Source organism: Vanellus vanellus (genome assembly GCF_965231255.1).
Source record: "Vanellus vanellus genome assembly, chromosome: 1".
In the NCBI taxonomy this organism is placed as follows: Eukaryota; Metazoa; Chordata; class Aves; order Charadriiformes; family Charadriidae; genus Vanellus; species Vanellus vanellus.
Genome location: NC_138905.1, coordinates 145,562,657 through 145,581,680, shown reverse-complemented (window position 1 = coordinate 145,581,680; position 19,024 = coordinate 145,562,657). Strand labels below are relative to the sequence as shown.

Genomic DNA, 19,024 nt, shown 5'->3' with positions numbered 1-19,024 from the left:
ACCTCAATATTAGATCATTTTGTCCGAGGTGTTATAATTTTACTGGGCTGAAGATCAGTAGTAGTTAGAGACAAACTGCAAGGTACTGCTTTGCCTTTGTGATCCAAAGCTCATTTTAAGATTTGCACAATATCAGAGCTCAAAATTTTTCAAATTATTGGGATCAGACAAACTCCAGTATCAGCCATTCTTAGATCCGTCAGAATATTGTCCACCTCACAGAAAGGTAACTCTTGCATGCAGATGCATCGTCCCTACAGGTCTTCTAATCCAGATTCCTTCAAACATTTCTGTTGTTGATTGTATTCTCCATTCTCTTCTGGTATTCCCATAGTAACCTCTGAGTGTATCTCCATTTGCATTGACATTTGCTTCTGTTGGGTAAAAATTACATTATGCACAACATCTGCGTTCAATGGAATTACAAATTCTGGATATTGTTACAAGCATGTTACTTATTTGGTGTATCTGGGATTAGCACAAGTTATTTAGTCTGTCGTGATAGCTGGAATACAGAGATCATGTGAGTTACTCTCTCAATCTAAAAGTTGCTTACAGGCAAATTTGCTTAGTTGTTCTGAATCCTACTTTTGTTGCTTGTCACCCTCCAAGCTGATATGACTATGTACCTAAGGTTTACGTCAAAGTCAGTCTAGCTTTCTGGGGTTATATTTATTTGTTGGATAAAACAGTTTATCTCAGCACCCAGTCTTCTTAACTCTTGCAGTGTGTCCAAAGTCAATGTCTTTGCTATTTCAGGTGTCAGCAGTATTTGAGATACTGATATATTACATATCTTTTATTCAATTTATCCTTCCTAGAAGTGCCATCAAAGTCATCTCAGCCACTTGTAATCATCTAGGCAGTAATTACACAGCTATGCTGAGGTCTTCCTGGCAAAAGGATATTCAGTGTTTGTAAAACTTTGGGGACAGAAATGTCTTCTTTCTCTGTTAGTGATATTAAATACATTTTTTTGTGGTGATCATTGACTGCTGTGATTTTTTTATTTATATATTGAATACAAAGACCCCCTAAATAGCAGTGTATGCAGTTGTCGGGCAGAGGGAGATACAGAATATAAATTTGATGGTGATGATTTTATCTTTACGTTCTGTCAGTCCATATGCAATGGCCACAAAGGGAATTACTAGTTAACTAGCATTACTGATAAAAAGAGCGCCAAAGGATTTTTGCACAGAAAAGGTGGTAAATATGGCACCTTTTGGATCAAATTTGGTCAGATAATTGTGGCCAGAAGCTTTATAGAAAGCTGGACCACTGCCTGATGAGAGCACTTTTTCCTCTAACTCACACAATGACAGACAACGATAAGAAGCATTGAATGTGCCAGCCAAGGAGCTCCATTAACGATAGCCACAAAAATATTGCAAATATTTATTTTCTGTTTTGCCCCATTGACTAAAGACTTGTAATTTGCCATGAGATAAGCTAGCATCTGCACTTACAGCACATCATTTCCAAAGCAAACACCCCTGTACAGAGACAAGCTAGCCTCTGAACTTACAGCACATCATTTCCAAAATAAACACCCCTGTACATGGTTTTATCCTGCAGTGGGTGCACAGTTAGGGTAGTTTATGTTTCATGCATTGTGGGTCTTCCTCTTATTTGTCATAAGAATGTACACATTTATGACAACATAACCAATGACTTGCAGATCTCCGCAAAAACTTTCCCTTTGATAACTTGGCCACATGCCTATACATGTAAAATCCCATAACTGACTATTCTGCAGAGAGTCAGGGTGAACACTCCTTAAACTGTTGGCCCATTGAGTGTGGATATGTTGAAACGCTTTCTTTTTGAGAGACACTTGAATTAATACTCCCCTGAGGATTTTCTCCATCCTGTCTACTGAGAACATTGTCCTGTAATCTCCCCAAGCTTTCTGTTCTCTTCTGGCTTCACTACAAACACTCTGCATACCTTTTTCTGAGTTTGCCATAAAACTGACCAGCTGCTCCAAATTTAATGTTGTACCATTCTGATCACAGGTAGTATCATATGTGTCAATGTAGCGAGAGAAAAAAGACTGACATACTCTACCTGGTGGTCAGTCTCATCTGCAGCTAACCAAGTTTTGATATTATCTGAAGGATGTGGAACAGGCATGGTTATAACTTCCAGGCATCTATACCTACAAGAGAGTGATACAGACACACGACTCTTAAATGTCTGCAGGAACAGATCATTCAATAATGCTTTGTAATAGATATGCTAATTAGACAGGCATCTACCATTTCTAAAGACATTCTACCCTTTTTTATTTCACTGCAGACATTTTTCTCAACATTTTGCCCAGGTCTTCTTCAGCCTGACTGGTTTTTATCATGCTAGAGAATTAAAAGAACTGTATGAATATGCACCCACATTTGATTCCCAAGCAAAGCAAGAGCTTGTGGCATGCTATTATGTCTACAGCTAAAAAATTACTCCTCTATGTGCTTTTTGTAACTAAAAATACTACCCATAAAGTGTGATGATCAAATAAAGAAACATTGGATGACAGGCAGTGGTCATAGCATCAGAAACATCTTTTAACTCATTTGCTGAGGTCTAGCAGAATTCGGGTTTGAGAGTGAGTGGTGTCTACACAAAATGATGAAAAAATATTTTGTATCATGACAAAGTATTATCTGTTGATTTTGTAAATTTACTACTGAGATCTACCAGCTGAATTGCTCTATTGAGGCCAGAGTCACTCATTATTTGACCAGAATATTGTTTTATGTTTAGGTGCAAATGGCTTTCAATTATATGCTTTGTTTGCCCCAAGGGAAACTTTTTATTTTATCTTTTTATATTAACTCTTTCATATCTATAGGTCCTTGAGTCTTTGTTTACCGAAAGAAGATAGAGCACATGATAACTTCTTTAATCCTAATCAGCAATCATATTTAGTCATTAATTAAATAATCAATTTACTTTTAACAGGGGTTCCATTTGCATACTGCACCTTCCAGATATTAAGGCATCTTGAGGTACCATCCTATCCTGAACATGTTTTTTTTCAGTTCAAGAAACCTTCTCTACCATGTGGGTAGGAAAGCTATGCCACCAGGCAGAAAAGTAGTGGCATGAAGGCAGTTGGTTGCATTAATTTTTGGCAGGTGTAGCACCACTATTTTGCTGTACTAGTAGTACAGCAAAGCAAATTCCTTCTGTCAGCCTGACTTTCCTTTTTTATTTATTTCTTGTAAGTGGTCCAGGTTAGAGTAAAAGACTGCTCTCGGTAGTACCCAGAGATTATGAAATGAAATTGGGCAATATGGCAAATGCAATTCATCTTTGGCATGATTAACATTGTTGGCCCTGAATGCAAAACCCACAAAAGCATGGGGCAAAGTCACTCTGAGGGTGGAGAGGAAGCAGTCAAAGGTGATAAATATGGCGTTTGTAGTGGCAGAGAGACAGCTGAGAGTAGGGTGTGATACGGGAGCTCTAGGGACTGTGATGGGAGCTGTGAGATGACAGTAACAGTGCTCAGTACCTTTGTCTTCCATCTAGCACTCCTTTGTTAGAACAATAGTTGGAAATGCCCAATTAATTGTTCCTTGTAAACATAACTTATCTGAGTAGATAGTTTTTTACTTTAATCCATTGTATTGTTTGCTAACCCTCACCCCCACCTCTCTTCCTTCCCGCCATCTCTTCCACCAGAAATTTACACTACCTTCCAGAAATGTACATTACCTTCTACATGCACATATCAGCAAACCTCCAAGGAAAATCAGGAGGCAAAACAATGTGAGGCTAAGCAGCATGACATCCACTGTCTTTTCTTAAAAAGAAGAGGGAAAGGTAGTGTTAATAATGTGGGAAAGGGTAGTTCATAAATGGATGGATTATATATTGACTCATAAACATTGCACAATTCCTGAACTGCTACAGATTTAAAGAAACATTCCCTGGAGTTTTTTTTAGGGGAAACAGAGGCTTCTGACTTCAGCACTGTTTCTTCCTCTTCCTTTTAGCCCTCACCCTTGCTGCTGCCTCAATTCGGCACTTTCCCTGCCTCCGGTAGACTCCATCCCCTCCTTTCCTGGATTTCTGCTCTCACATGCTGGGCATGGCCTGTCTGGCCACCGGATACTTCCATCCAGCCTTGATTCCTCTGGATATCAAACCCGCTGTCCATCAGCTATTGACACACCTCCGCTGCCCCAGCTGCTTCTGGATTCCTGCTGTTGCCACCTCCCACCTCCATGCACCATGAACACCCTGCCACTGCCTCCTCACCCCTTCACAGCTGTAACTGGTTTAAGGCAAAATGAAAATAAAAGCTTTTTGTCAGACAAAATATTCTCTTTCACTCAAGAAGTGACATTTGGTTTTCATTATATTTACCTTTTTTAACCCTGTTAGGCATAGTCCTAAAGAAATGCCAGCAAATATTCTGAAATAAATATTTATACTGTTCAACAAATACTACTGCTCTATATCTTGCGTTCCTTCCTCCGAAATGCCCCAAATACCAAAATACCAATGTCTTTGATTGACTCAAAAATGTATTTTTGGCAAATCTTATTTTTTGATTAATACCTAGAGTTAGAACCACAACTAGCTTGGATTGCTTTGAACTAAGTACTTTGAAGAAAACCAGACAGGAACAGCTCTTAAAATGTTAATAGTCTAAGGCCAGTTAAACAATAGTTTTAGGGTCTATCTAGATCAATTTCAAAGAATAAAAGAATGGAACAAAAGTTCGTAGTTTGAACCCATCTATCTATAGTTTAAACTAAGGACATTATGAATTTCTGTAGATTTGATATGAAATCAAGAAAAAATCACAAACCTCTGAGTAGAACTGTGCATAAGAATAACATTTATGTTCTACTAAAACGCAAAACCATTCTTTAGTCACTTTAAGATGAAAACATATCCTGAACAATCTCTGGAGTGAGTAGTAGAAATTCTTTTGTTTGAGATAATTGTTCTGCATCATTCTGCTAACCTCAGACCGTGAACACACCCGAGAGAAGAGGAAGCAGTGGTCTTTACATCAGTCAAACCACAAAGGGGTTCTCTTCTCTTGCTTTCTTACTTCATGCATTTTGGAAAGGAGGAAGTAAAAGCAGCACATTTTTTTTTTTTACGTAGACCATTTTACAGTGGGGTTTTTTTAGCTGTAAATGCTTAAACTTAGTCACAGATAAGAGTACTTTGAAACCAAAACAAGTGGCTTGGTTTGCAAAAATGCAGAATACCTCTGCATTACTACTAACTTCAAAGCGACCTACGAATGCTCAGCAGCTCTAAAAATTAGACCAATTATTTCAGGTTTCTATGTATGAAAAAAGCTGATCAAACATTTCTGTTCAGCAGAAAGTTTCTCTACCAAATAGCTCAGTTCAGTTTAAATTGTGTTTTTTTTTCAAGGGCATATGCTAATTCCAATGGAAAATGAATGTGTTTCCCACGAGAAAATTAACAAATTCTTTTCATGTCAAAGGAACATTTCAGAACAAATATTTTAGTTATGTTTTGAATTATGTTATTTCATTTTGATGTTTCAGCTTTTTTAAATGGAGGCTGAAATGCCTCTTAAAAATGCATTCTTAAAGAAAAGTGGCACATTTCCTAGATGAAACATTGGAATGTCATGTAGAAGCAAACAAAAAGCAGGTCATTGCATGCTCCTTCAAGGCTTTCAGCAGAAAATTTGACACATTCCAAAATACAATAACTGAACGGATGTTTTTCCTTTCAAGGTACTCCACAGAAATATTCAATTTTTTCAATTCACTGTGTCTATGAAATTAGGCACCTGACTTTCACGGAGTTGCCATGAGGGATACTACTAATAACAGGTGTTTTTTTTAATCTAGGCAATATTAAAATACATTTCATAATGTCCATTTATACATGTTCCCAAAATAAAATGGGCAGACAACTTTCTCTAGGGATCAAAAGAGTTGCTTAAAGAGGTTTGCCTGAGCATGTGACCCCTTGATGAAATACAATCATAGACTCATTTTATAAAACCCACCGATCCTCTCCAAGTATGGGAAGGAAGAAGGGAAATTGCCACATCACGTGAACTTGTGCATATGTGCAGTATGCCCCAGGGGTAAATCAACATGCTGCACTGAACACGCGCAGATATTATAGCTTATGTGCAATGGCGGTCTTTCCTACCATAAACTTTTCAGAAACGGAAGAAACATGCTGTGATTGTTCAGCCTCAACAACAGCTGTAACGGAAGCTGGGAAATCAGAGGTGTTGAAAACAGTTGCAGGAACAGTTGCAGCTGCTGAGAGCAAGGTTTGGTAGGCTGGAACCAGGATGGGTGACTGTTCAAACTCCATTTCCCTCTTCTGGTGAGGGGCTGACAGGGAGCGAGTAAATCTACATTTCTCCACCAGGAAAAGTCCTTCTAATTTCCCCTCCCTCCATGTCTACACATCAGCTGTGTCAGGCCGGACACCAGGCAGACCCCTCTGCTGGCCATGCTACAGCCCTAGGCTCCCTCTGTCTTCCGTGAGAAGAAAGAAGCATCTCCAAAGGGCAATTGAAGTCTCTCATGGCCTGAAACGTGTCCTCTCCTTCATCACAGTGAGAGCGTGGAGCAACTAGGTTTCTGTCTCCAAGCGTTTCATAAGTGAGATGCTTTTGAAATGAAATGAAATGAATGAATCTGGGCCACCAAAGGTTGCAGCTAAGAGATGCCAGCAGACCAGTGGGATGTGGTAAGGCATCTGACAGAGCAGGCAGGCAACATCCTATAAACCCTATAACGGAATTTACATTCAATCCATTGCAAAAATAATAATGTCTGGACTTGTATTTCCTGTGTCTTCAGAAAAAATATGTGCTTGAAGCTCAATAGATCAAAAAGACATATTCCAAAAGACACAGTCTGTTGCATTAAAGATATTTATCTTCTTTTGGTTTATTACCAATAATATTGTACTTTTTCTTTTGCATGTCAACGTACAGAGACAAGTCCATGCACCAGTTTCTCTCCATAAATATAACGTCTTTCCATTATACTACTTCCCCTTTACCAAACCTGACATCAAGAAACTGCTGCATGTGGAGGCATTCTTCTCATCACAGAAAGGACAAGTTTCCCTTGTTAGCACGTGAACGTTAAAATCTAGTCATAGGAGGTGAAGGAAAAAGATCACAAGGCTCCTGTTTAATTTGTGCTAAAGTGAGCTGTGGGGTGGAGAGCACATATATTTAAATGAGAGCTAAACTATTTCCTACCTCTGACAGATAAGAAATTATTCCCCTGTTGTAGTCAAAGAAATGTTAGACTCACTCCTTAAGGACTATGTGATTTGTCAAATGTTATGACTTTTGTGGGTTTCTTGGCTTTCTAATTCCAGTTAAAGCATTTGTAGAGATACTTGGGCTGTCCATTGCAGGGCAGGCAGGAGGGCGTTGTGAGTTTTTTGGCTGCAGACTGTTATTTTCTAAAGGCTGTCAAGGGTCAGATGTAATTTACCTCAGGAGAACAGCCCCGTGCGAGACTGCCTTAGGACCAAGGAAGTACAACTCATCAGACCAAGGACTGTCCTTCCCTACAGCTCTTAGAGCTGTGTGACTGGTGTGTGCCATGGACCTCTAGGTACTGCTACGGTACAAATAATACATCAAGGAGAAGAACAGATGCAGTAATGAAGTAAATATGTGGAATGGTAACAACATATCTAATGATAAGGGTTATGAATAGTAAATACATGATAACTTACCACTGTGAATAAACACTGGTTCACTCCATTCACTCCAAATCTTGTTTCTTATGCATTTCTCTTTCTTCACCCTCACTTGTGCTGCACATTTTTTTGCTGGTTTATGAAATGGATATTCATATTTCTCTGCAGTGACATCTACAATCTACCAAGATAGGTTTAGGGGGTTATTTTAGGTGATTTCACACTGCAGTTCAAACAGACATAAATCTAGGGATGTCAAGTACTACTATTTACATCTCTAACCTAGTAGGAAGAGATTTTCAGAACCAGCGTTTATGTCCAGACACGATCTGACTTTTACCTGGCACACGTTAAAACTCAGGACTGAAAATAAAGGAGAGTCTAGAACTGACAAGATGGAAGGAAGTATCGGCTATAGCAGGACAGTAAGATTTTGAAAACACTGATTCCCCTTTCATTTCTTATCACACCAAGTGTAGGACCAATATAGTAACTATGAAACTGTAAGTTTCAAGGTTGTGGTGCGGGTAGTGTGCTATGCTCTCGTCTGGTAAACTAAAATCTTGCACTTTTCAGCTGACTGATGGTGAGGGATGACCACTATTTTAATGACTACCTTGAAACATCTTAAATTGTGCCTGTAAGAGAAAGCATGTCACTTCAAAAGATCAAACCCATACAAGGAGTGTCAGAGTTTAAAACAGAGGGATATCTAAATCATAAACTGAAGTCAACTGTTGTAAATAAAAAATGTTAAGAATTTAAGAAGAAATAAAAAAAAAAAAGAAAGAAAGCAGGAAAGGAAACTCCTGCTTCTAATAATAAAAAATAATGTTCGGAAGTTGAAAAGCAAGATGAAGTATGCATCTCAGACACAGAGGGGCCCAGAGTCTTTGCATCTTTGGTTGTTAAGAAATCATGATGAGGTAGTACCGTAAGGCCAACTTTAAGAAAAGGTGACTTCCTGCTCTTCTCATATTGACCAGTGCAGTGTGTGTTTGGCCCTGTGCACCATGGCATCTTTTTCTCTTCCTTCGCACTCTTTAAGACCTTTCCAGATCTGGTGGCAAAAATAAGTCCAAAAGCTCACATGTTAATTTTTCAAAAGTGAGTAAAAATGTGGGAAAGCCCTTGGGCTTTCAGAAGCAAACTGCAAGTGACTATGAGGGTTAAGTGCTAACCAAATACTGTGCCTGAAAATTTCTTCCTAATCAGACAATAATAAGCTTATGTCATCATAGGAGATTTCCAAAATGCAGGACTGAAAGACCTTTTGTAAAATTACATAGGCCATCTTCTGGCAGTCATGATGCACAGCAACTTTCACTCACATCTACCCACAGCGTTCATGGAAGATGTTTGTATAATCCATTGTTGGTAACACTACACAGAGCCATCCCCAAGCAGCCTCAGAAACCTGTTCCCATGCTAGACTTTCCTTGGAATTAGGACACTTTTCCTAAATTTTAGCTTATGTTTTCCTTGCTTTGAATTTAGCCAGTCACCTTTTATCCTGCTCACAAGTTGTCACGGGTAAATATGACCCCTATGCTCCTTTGTTTACCAGAAGATTATTAACACAAGTTACGCTCCTTTACCCTAGACCATGTCCCTCAGTCTTCCGTTCCTAGAGCACATTTTCACAGCTTATGTTCATTTGTATAACTCTCACTGATGTTATTGGAACTTTTTTTCAGCATGTTTATATTTTGTGGTAGTGTCCAAAACAAAGTTTGAAACTTCAGTTGAAACTCAATAGCTAGAAGGGCAAATTAGTCACAACTTACATCTTACACGTGATGTGCCTGTCATATATACTTGAATAACATTTGACCTTTGTATAATAACATGGAAAGATTGACTCAGGTTGTGGTTCAGTGTAATCCACAGACATTTTTTCTTCTGCGTTGCTGCCTACACATTAATTCCTGATTTTGTGTTTGCATGTTTGACCTGTACTTCCCAATCATAACATTTTCCTTATTACTGAATTTTTGCTTGTTGATTTCAGACTTAGTCAACATTTCAAATTCTAATCTTGTTTCCTGTAGTACATGCCAACCCTTCCTAGCTTCCCGTCACCTTCAGACTCAACTCCCTATTTTCAAGTTTTACCAATCTGTACCACGGTGTTATTATTCGTGCGCATAAGTATTCAGCAAGTCTTCGCTTCAGGTATTCAGAATAAATAAATATAGACTTGTATATTTTAATCATTATACTCTTACCTGTTCTTTAACAAACATCTACAAGCCTACTTAGGGACACCCTAATACCTCAGCTCATTAAGTCGCTGTAAAAGTAATTAAGACCTTGTTTTGACCCTGAAACAGAATCTCAGGCTTGCTCTGTTCTTTTCCCTCCTGTGTCTCCTGTAATATCGCTGTAGTTTTCTTCCTTAACTTTGCACAGATCCCCCCCTCTTTTTTTGCTCCTTGGATAGGTAACTACCATTTTAGTCATTACTAACTTTGACACTGATTCTCTTCAAATCTACCTTAAAGCCCCCTCATTGATCTCATGCCCTCGTATGGCCTTTTTTGTTGTTATTGCAGCTGCGTCTCTCCTATATTCCCGAACTACCCCATCTTTGGGAAAAAAACAAAACAAAACAAAACAACTGTGATTTTCCACTGCTGTAGGTGTTTATTCACTTCCATGCCTAAATGACTTTGCTTTGCTTTCCTCTCCTATGTTTATATCCTGCAGATGTGTACGAGGTAGAGGAGCAACTGCATAAGACAAGGAAAATAAAAGAGGTTTATTCCATTTAAGTAAGGATGTTGGACTATTTTATGTATTTGAAATTTCTTTCCAGAGAATGGGAGATGTTAAGAAGATGGAAACAAGGGCTGCAGTGGCCACATGAACACTATGGATTGCAGGTTTCCCTTGCTCACCTTGGGCACATCCCAACCCTGCAGTGGGAAGGGACTCCTTAGTCCCAGCCCTTCCCACTGCCACCACCCTTGCTCTGAGTCTTGAAACAGGAAGGAAATCTGCATGCATGGGCAGGAAGGGATCAGAAGGGCTCCAGCATGTGTCTGGACAGGATACCAAGGATCCGGCGTGAACCTCCCTTGCTCCTCTGCTTGCAGCCTTTGGTGATTAGGAGGTTTGTGAATGGACAGGGACAAGCCCCAGATGTCTCTGGCAGGGATTTTGAAGTATTAGACTTGGCAATGGTTAAGGGGATGATAGCTATTTGCAGAAGTGGGCTAGAAGGAGGCTGCCTGTCTTTCTTCTGGAAAAACCCAAAGAGAACCTGGAAGCTTTGGCATGTCCATGACACTGAGAGACCTGAGCTCCTTTTCCAAGTGCTGCACAAGGGAATGCGGGAAGAGCCAGCCCTGTTCTGGAAGCTGCCTACCAGTATTAGTGCTGCACCTGAATTAATAAACCCTGCTGTAATTCATGAAGATAACATTATGTAATCAGTAACACGTCTACCTCATTGCCCTTCTTCCTACTGTGTCTAACAAAGAGTGGATGCCTAGCCTGATGAGATTCATCCGCGGGTCCTAAGGGAACTGGTGGATGAAGTTGCCAAGACACTGTCCATCGTACCTGAGAAGTCATGGCAGTCTGGTGAAGTTCCCACTGACTGGAAAAAGGGAAACATAACCCCTATTTTTAAAAAGGGTAAAAAAGAAGAACTACAGGCTGGTCAGTCTCATCTCTTGTGCCTGGCAAGATCATGGAGCAGAACCACCTGGAAACTGTGCTAAGGCACATGGAAAATAAGGAGGTGGTTGGTGGCAGCCAACACAGCTTCACTAAGGATAAATCGTGCCTGACAAATTTGGTAGCATTCTACGATGGCCTTACAGCATTCGTGGATAAGGGGAAAGCAAGAGACATAGTCTACCTGGACTATCACAAAGCATTTAACAGTGTTCCACACAAAATTCTTTTCTCTAAATTGGAGAGATATGGAGTTGATGGATGGACCACTCAGTGGATAAGGAACTGGCTGAACGGCTACACTTGGGACCAGTATTATTTAACATCCTTGTTGGCAACACAGGGTGGGATTGAGTGCACACTCAACAAGTTTGCCAACGATACGAAGTTGTGTGGAGCGGTCAACACACTGGAGGGGAGGGATGCCATCCAGAGGGACCTGAATAGACTGAAGAGAGGGGCCTCATGAAGTTCAACAAGTCCAAGTGCAAAGTCCTGCACGTGGGCCAGGGCAATCCCATGCACAAATACAAGCTGGGCAGAGAATGGACCACGAGCAGCCCTGAGGAGAAGGACTTGGGGGTGCTAATGGACGAGAAGCTCAATGTGAGCCGGCAATGCGTGATTGCAGCCCAGAAGGCCAGCTGTATCCTGGGCTGCATCAGAAGAAGCATGGCCAGAAGGTCAAGGGAGTTGGTTCTGCTCCTCTATTCTGCTCTCATGAGACCCCACCTGGACTACTGCATCCAGTTTTGGAGCCCTCAACATAAGAAGGACATGGACCTGGTGGAGCGAGTCCAGACGAGGGCCACAAAGATGATCCGAGGGATGGAACACCTCTCCTATGAAGACAGACTGAGAGAGTTGGGGCTGTTCAACCTAGTGAAGAGAAGGATTGAAGGAGACCTTATAGCAACTTTCCAATATCTGAAGGGTGCCTGCAAGATAGCTGGAGAGGGACTTTCTACAAGGGCATGTAGTGATAGGCTGAGGGGTAATGGCTTCAAACTGGAAGACGATAAATTTAGAATAGACATCAGGAAGAAATTTTTAGTTATATGTTTTTTCAGCCTTTAATTGTCTCTTAAATGTTTTCAGCCAACTTAGATAAGCCTTTTACTGTTAGAGCACTGTGTGCTGACTGAGGTGTGTGTTAGCTAAGTTCTAGGTTCTTAAAAAACATTGCTTCTAAGACAGCTTGAATGAGAACACCAAAGATTCAGAAAATTCACCTTCCAATACACATCTGAATTTCATGCCTGTCATATTCTGAATTAAATACTTTCTACTCTTTGGCAGTTAAAATAAGAATCTGCATGAAAACTTTTCAGTTCTTATTTCCAGGTAATTTAAAAATGCCACCTGATTATGCCAGGTGGCATTTAGTCAGAATATGGCATAACCTAAATTATAACATTGTTCTATTTCGTACTGGTAAGACTAAGAGAAGCTGCTGATGCACCATGAAATATTTTAAAATATATATAATGTATGCAAACAACAAGGGTGATTTCTTTGGTGATGTATGTAGAAATAACAATAACATGTAAATTTTTTCTTTAAAAATATTATCAGAGTAGCTGCTAAGCTTTTCTTTTTATCAATACTCATTTTTTTCTATAGCAAAAAAGTCATTAATCTATGTGATATTAATGTGCAATTCAAATTCAAGATGAAAAGAATAAAACAATCACTCCACCTGAATGCAAGAATGACTCTGAAAAACTTCATGAAATGTTTTGATTTTCCATTTTTGACCAGAAAGACAAGAAAAAGAAAGAATAAAAGGATTCTTCATGAAAGACCTTGAGATTTCTTTAAAATTTTTTTGAGTCTAAATTCTGTTAAATTCAAGAGATGCCTAGTTTTTTATGGAAGTTATGCCATATTGTGTGTTACAAAAAATATGATTACCTTATGATCTGTTATTTTCACCTGATACAAAAAGCACTTCTTCTTTGCAGAACCAATAGTAGGCGGGGGTTTCCAGTGAATTTTAATACTTCTGTTTTCAAAGGAAACGGAGACGTTGATTGGCGGGTTCAGTTTCTCTGAAAAAAGAGCACGGAGTGACCTTCTCTACCTCATGCTCTTTCTTATATTTATGCTGATGCAAGACAAACACAGTGCGTTAGTCCCTAAAATACACTGCTGACTGTTTTGGAAATTATCACACCCAAAGGAGGGGTTCAGTGAGTGACACATTTTCTTTAAAAGCGCTGCTCGCTAAGTGGCATCCATTTCTCCCTCAGAAATAAAGAGAGGAAGTCTTTAATTTTCACCTATCTTTCCAGGGAAGGTAGCGAGGGAGGGAAGGAGAAGCGGGTCATTTGAGTTCACCCTCCAGAGTCTGGGTGGGTGTTGAGGAGACCTCCGAGGTGCTGCAGGCTCCCCGCAACACCAGATTATTTCCACTGTGTCTTGTGGGATACCCCAAGTTTGCCCATGAGCCTAACTTGGAAAGAAATGGAACTTCGTCTTTCACTGGGGGGTTACTGACAGGGTACCAGTTCCTGGAAGGTCTTACACAATATATGAGGTTTTCTACACACCCTATAGAAATCTTTCTGTCTCTTTTGTAAATGGGCCGGTGAGCACTTGCTACAAAGGAAGCAAGATGTGCTTAGGAGATGCAAACAAACAAACAAAAAATACCCCTCCCTCCTCTGTGCTCCAGTCATGAAGTGCAAGGGGTGTGATGGCAATGTTTTTTTTTTTCAGGGAGGGATGGGGTACAGGGTCGGGAAGAAGGGACATTCGGGTTCCCAGGATTTTAACTTTTGTTTTAAATAAGCAAGTCTACAGTTGCTTTCTAGCACGGTGGGTGTTAAGGCACTGGTCTTAGGTGTGTGCTGGAGTGCTCAAGCGGCCTGAGCACTCTGCAGCTGCTGTTCCATTGCTGTGACGGGAGGGACTACAGCTGGAGTTTTCCAAAAAAGCCCTCCCAGCAGAAGCAGAAGTGCACGGCAAGCCTCTGCGGAAAGTGGCAGTGAGGTCTGGGGCTGACATGGTTGCAATGTGGTGCTGGAGAGAAAAGACAGAAAGAGACAGAGAGGGTGAGTAGCAGCATTACTGGTCCATGAAGTTGTTGTGCTTGCTCTAGCACTCGCGGCTGCATGACACTGTGTCTCTCCACAGGCATGCGTGTCACAATAGAGTTTCCTTTTTGGCTTTTCTTTTTCCTTTCCCTCCTTGCGAAGTTTCTTCTCTTTGAGTGACAATCCCATAAAGTTAGCAAAAATATTTCTCTCAGGGCTCCCTGGGACAATTATTTGCTTCTGCATGTTCCAAAGCTGTTGGCAGTGACCAACACCTACCTTTGAGGGTCGAGACACACCATGAGCCATGAAAGGTGAGGAGAGTAAGTACCTGCTTTTTTTTTGTTTAATTTTTGCAGTAGGAAAGATGTATTTTTCACCTCTGAAATACTATTCCCAGAGCATCTCGCCCTTCTTTGAGTATACCAACAATATTTTTTCACCCTTATGTCACCTGTCATCTGCAAATTTCTTCATCCCACACACACAGAGAGCCAGGATTGAGGTTTTTTTGGGCTGCCTGCATCACGGGCTATGCACGAGTCCTCTTTTGTCAGACTGTACATCATGTTACTGGAGGGAAGCTTGGATTGCACGTGCTGGTAACTCACAGCAGGACAGTGGACCTCCAGGACCTCCAGGACTGTGCAAGGACTAGGCTGGCTGAAGCCCAGCTGTAGGCTTTCCTGTTTAAGAAGGAGATCCTGAAAACAAACAACCCTTTTTGATGCCTCTTAACCAGAAAAGTACAACCCCCTTCTCAGGAGGGAGAAGACGGCCCTGGTAACATTGGAGCCTTGTGGGAGTAATTCCACTACTTATAATGTGAACAAATTTCTTTGTTGGCAACATGGACAGTGGGAGTAACGATACCAAGCTGCATGGCACAGTCGACACACTGAAGGGGAGGCATGTCATCCAGAGGGACCCGGACAGGCTTGAGATGTGGGACCATGCCAACCTTGTGAAGTTCAACAAGGTCAAGTGCAAGGTCCTACACCTGGTCGGGGCAGTCCCAAGCACAAATACAGTCTGGGCGGAGAATGGATTGAGAGCAGCCCTGAAGTTGTCAAATTATTTTTAATTGAAAAATGGCATCATAAATAAATAAAAATGTTAATAATGTTTGAGAACATTCATGTTCTTAAATTCAGTTATGAATGAGACGTGTTATTTATGTTCCTTTTCTTAATCACACTTTCTTCAGCACTATAAAAGAAAAAGGAAAGAAGAGGAAAGAGAAAAACTGGAGAAAAGAAGACTATAAAGCTTTTCAAATTGCATTTTCTCACACTAGCCTATCAATTTCTTAAAATGCCAGTTATAGATAAACTATGATATTACATCAGAGAAAAAAAATAAAAACCTTTGAGCAATAATCCATTTTGTTGAATCTTTGTGTAAAATTCCCAGAGACATCAATGCATAAATAGTTAGAATTAATATTCTGACTTTGTCACACATCCCTCCTTCCTTTCTTTGCTTTCCAGCCCAATGAAATAACCAATAAATGAACTTTTCATAATAGTTAATAATAGACAATACTTACCTATTTTCTGAGGTGTAAAAGCTTTGTAATAAGACAGCCCTCCAGAATTATTTCTCCGATCTCTTACAGTTATGTTTAAATTGATTTTTCTTGATGGTTGGAAATATATTTCTTTCATGTGGCATCCAATATTTTTCTTCCTTGCATTTTTTATATATTGCTGGCATTCAAAATATTTTTCTACGTGTCTGTGAGAAGGAAATATGAGTCTTGTAAATCAAGGACTTAGGTACAAAAACATGGTTTCAAACCTATTTTGCACAAGACCATTACCTGTATGAAAAAAAGATCTGGATATCTTCAGGAGCTTCTGCTTTAATATGCCAGGTGCAATTGAAAAAAGAAATGTTATATATAATGCATGAAAGATTCTGAATATACACTGCAACAAAGAAAGGGGAAAAAAGAGTGAGTGATGTTTATTTTACATGGATTTTCTAGTAACAACATGATGGTTGCCTTTACAAACCCATTCTGTAGCCTTATTTCTAGAAACATGAATAAGTGGTAGGTGAGAACAAATGGGTCTTTCAGCTTTTTGGACAGTGACAACTGAGAGGCATATCTGCTACTAACACCAAAAGCCTTACTAACCCACTTAAAGGACAAAATGTCCAGAGTAGTAGCTGAAAAGTTCTGCTCTTTTAAGATTTCCCGAAACCAGGTGATACAGAAGGTGATCTTCAAGTGACATGAGTTGCTAGGGAAAATGGAGAGAGTGGTTGGGTGTTTCTAATGTCTTACTCAGTAGAGCTGAAGTTTTCTAAATCTGAACATGACTAATAAAGGAAATAATTCTGCAACATTCCGAGGTGTTATGTGTCATCTTCTTAACAAATCCGTACCAAAAAAGTAACATAATATAAGAACGAGCTTTCAGAAATTATATGCTTCCAAGTAAGACAGAACATTATCATGAATGCTTGGATGTCTTAACAACATGTAGGAAATAGCTGACCTGGTGGTGCCTTGTAAGTAAATTCTGTCCAGCTACTCTCCTTAATTACATCTTCTGTTTCTTTTGCAAAAAGTTGTGTTTTAACTTTAGCATTAAAACCAGAATGTAACCCAAGATGTATTATCATTTTCTTCTCCTGCAGTCTCTCCTAAGAGGAAGAAGAAGGAAGTGCATGATGGTAGATGGTACTAAGTATTGAAAGGGAAACTATGCGAATTCACCTATTGAATGAAGTAATACCTGATTTAACTTTAAGCTATGTGTAAACATTGAACAACTTACTTTCATTTCTTCAGTGGTATTGAAGAATTTATAACTCAAAATATACTTCACAGTGTACTTCTCAGTTTCTTCTTTTGTCAGGTTATTATTCCAGGACAGAATAACCCTTGACTCTTGCTTGGTAATCCACAGAACATTATGTAGCCCAAGAGCATCTGCAATTGCAATGAAATTACATAGAGCAAGAGGGGGCCCACCACTGCGTACACAAAGGATTTGTCTCTCAGTAAGACTTGCATACCCAGTATCTCCCCCAGGACCTCTGTTCTTACTTGGAGCAGGTGGTTGCTGAGCTCGGTTGAATATGTCTGAGTTTAGCAGTGAGATTCACATTTACTCACCTGCAGCTCCCAAAATGTTAGGTGATTCACTTTTACCTGTCTTGGACACCTGTCCTAGCACAGGTCTCTGTTTCCTTCTATGAGCTGTAGAAAGTGCCTTGACAACAAGTTCAGATTAGACAGCAGAGGGCTGGAGCACCTCTCCTCTGAAGAAAGGCTGAGAGAGTTTGGGTTGTTCAGCCTGGAGAAGAGAAGGCTCTGGGGAGACATTATAGTGGCCTTTCAGTACTTAAAGGGGACTTATAAGAAAGATGGGGACAGACTTTGTAGCAGGGCCTGTTGCAATAGGACAAGGGGTAATGGCTTTAAACTAAAAGAGGGGAGATTTAGGCTAGATAGAAGGAAGACATTTTTTACAATGAGGGTGATGAAACACTGGAACGGGTTGCCCAGAGAGGTGGTAGATGTCCCATGCCTGGAAACATTCAAGGTCAGGTTGGACGGGGCTCTGAGCAACCTGATCTAATTGAAGATGTCCCTGCTAATTGTAGGGGCATTGGACCAGATGACCTTTAAAGGTCTGTTCCAAACCAAACTGTTCTATGATTCTATGATTCTATGATCTGGGATGTCTAGTGTAGGATGAACTGTTACATAATACTTTACTTACCCACTATATCTGGTTGTCCACTTGCCAGGCTAGTGGAAAATAGTGTGTTATGCCAGAGAAAGCTTAATATCAGCATGACAGGAACAACTGTAACACATGCCATGGCAAATGCTTTGGATCACAGATCTGCAGAAACTGAGACTCTTTATTTCCAAGTTTGGTTGACAAAGCACTTAGAACATGATGTTTTCATTTTGCATCTGTGAAATAATATGAAACAGTCACTTAACCACTTAAACAGAGATCATCTATGAGGTCATAGAAACATTCAGTTGGAGAAAGGAAACACAGAGGCAGAGAAGGAAGATTTCTAAAGTCGGAATAAACTTAGAAAAAACCCCAACCAACTTGAGTCAAAGAAAAGCATTTCAGGAGAGATCATTGGTGTTTCCTGGAGGTGACCCCTTCCTAGGATGACCTTTCGTTGAGCACTGAGAGGCACTTTTCCACTCGGTGTGCAATGAACTCCTGCACCTTGCTCCCACCGGCGCTGCGATGGCAGGCAGCGTCAGCGGGCTGAGAATAGGACTAGACAAATTTGTGGAAAGCAGATCTATGAAAAGCTACTAAAAAGAGTTAGGGATGGGTGTACCCTCTAACAGCCCCAGTTCAGCAGCTGGGGGAATACCTAGAGAATGGGTTGCAGGAGGCAGCCAAAGTTGCGGATTATATCTAAGTGGCACCTCCTATTGCCACCGCTGCAGACAGAACAGCTGATGGACCCCTGGGCTGACCCCCATAGACATATTTCTTATGTCTACATGCAATGAATTGGTCCACAGAAAACAGCAAACTGAAAGCACTGCAGCATAAGGACACTCAAGGTGATCAGGAGGGAAGGAAAAGCCGTCCATACATGAAAGGCTTTTGATC

General features: G+C 40.3%; 1 protein-coding gene across 1 annotated transcript; it reads right to left on the bottom strand.

Moving 5' to 3' along the window:
• Positions 1–254: 254 nt before the first annotated feature.
• On the bottom strand, positions 255–18,254 carry LOC309671936 (interleukin-5 receptor subunit alpha-like; the record flags this gene model as incomplete). Its single annotated transcript, XM_082483296.1, has 10 exons — positions 255–374; positions 2,071–2,161; positions 3,718–3,805; positions 7,726–7,870; positions 13,288–13,424; positions 15,961–16,148; positions 16,234–16,342; positions 16,919–17,066; positions 17,201–17,355; positions 18,152–18,254. The coding sequence occupies 10 exons, from the start codon at positions 18,252–18,254 to the stop codon at positions 255–257; spliced, it is 1,284 nt and encodes a 427-aa protein (XP_082339422.1).
• Positions 18,255–19,024: the final 770 nt, after the last annotated feature.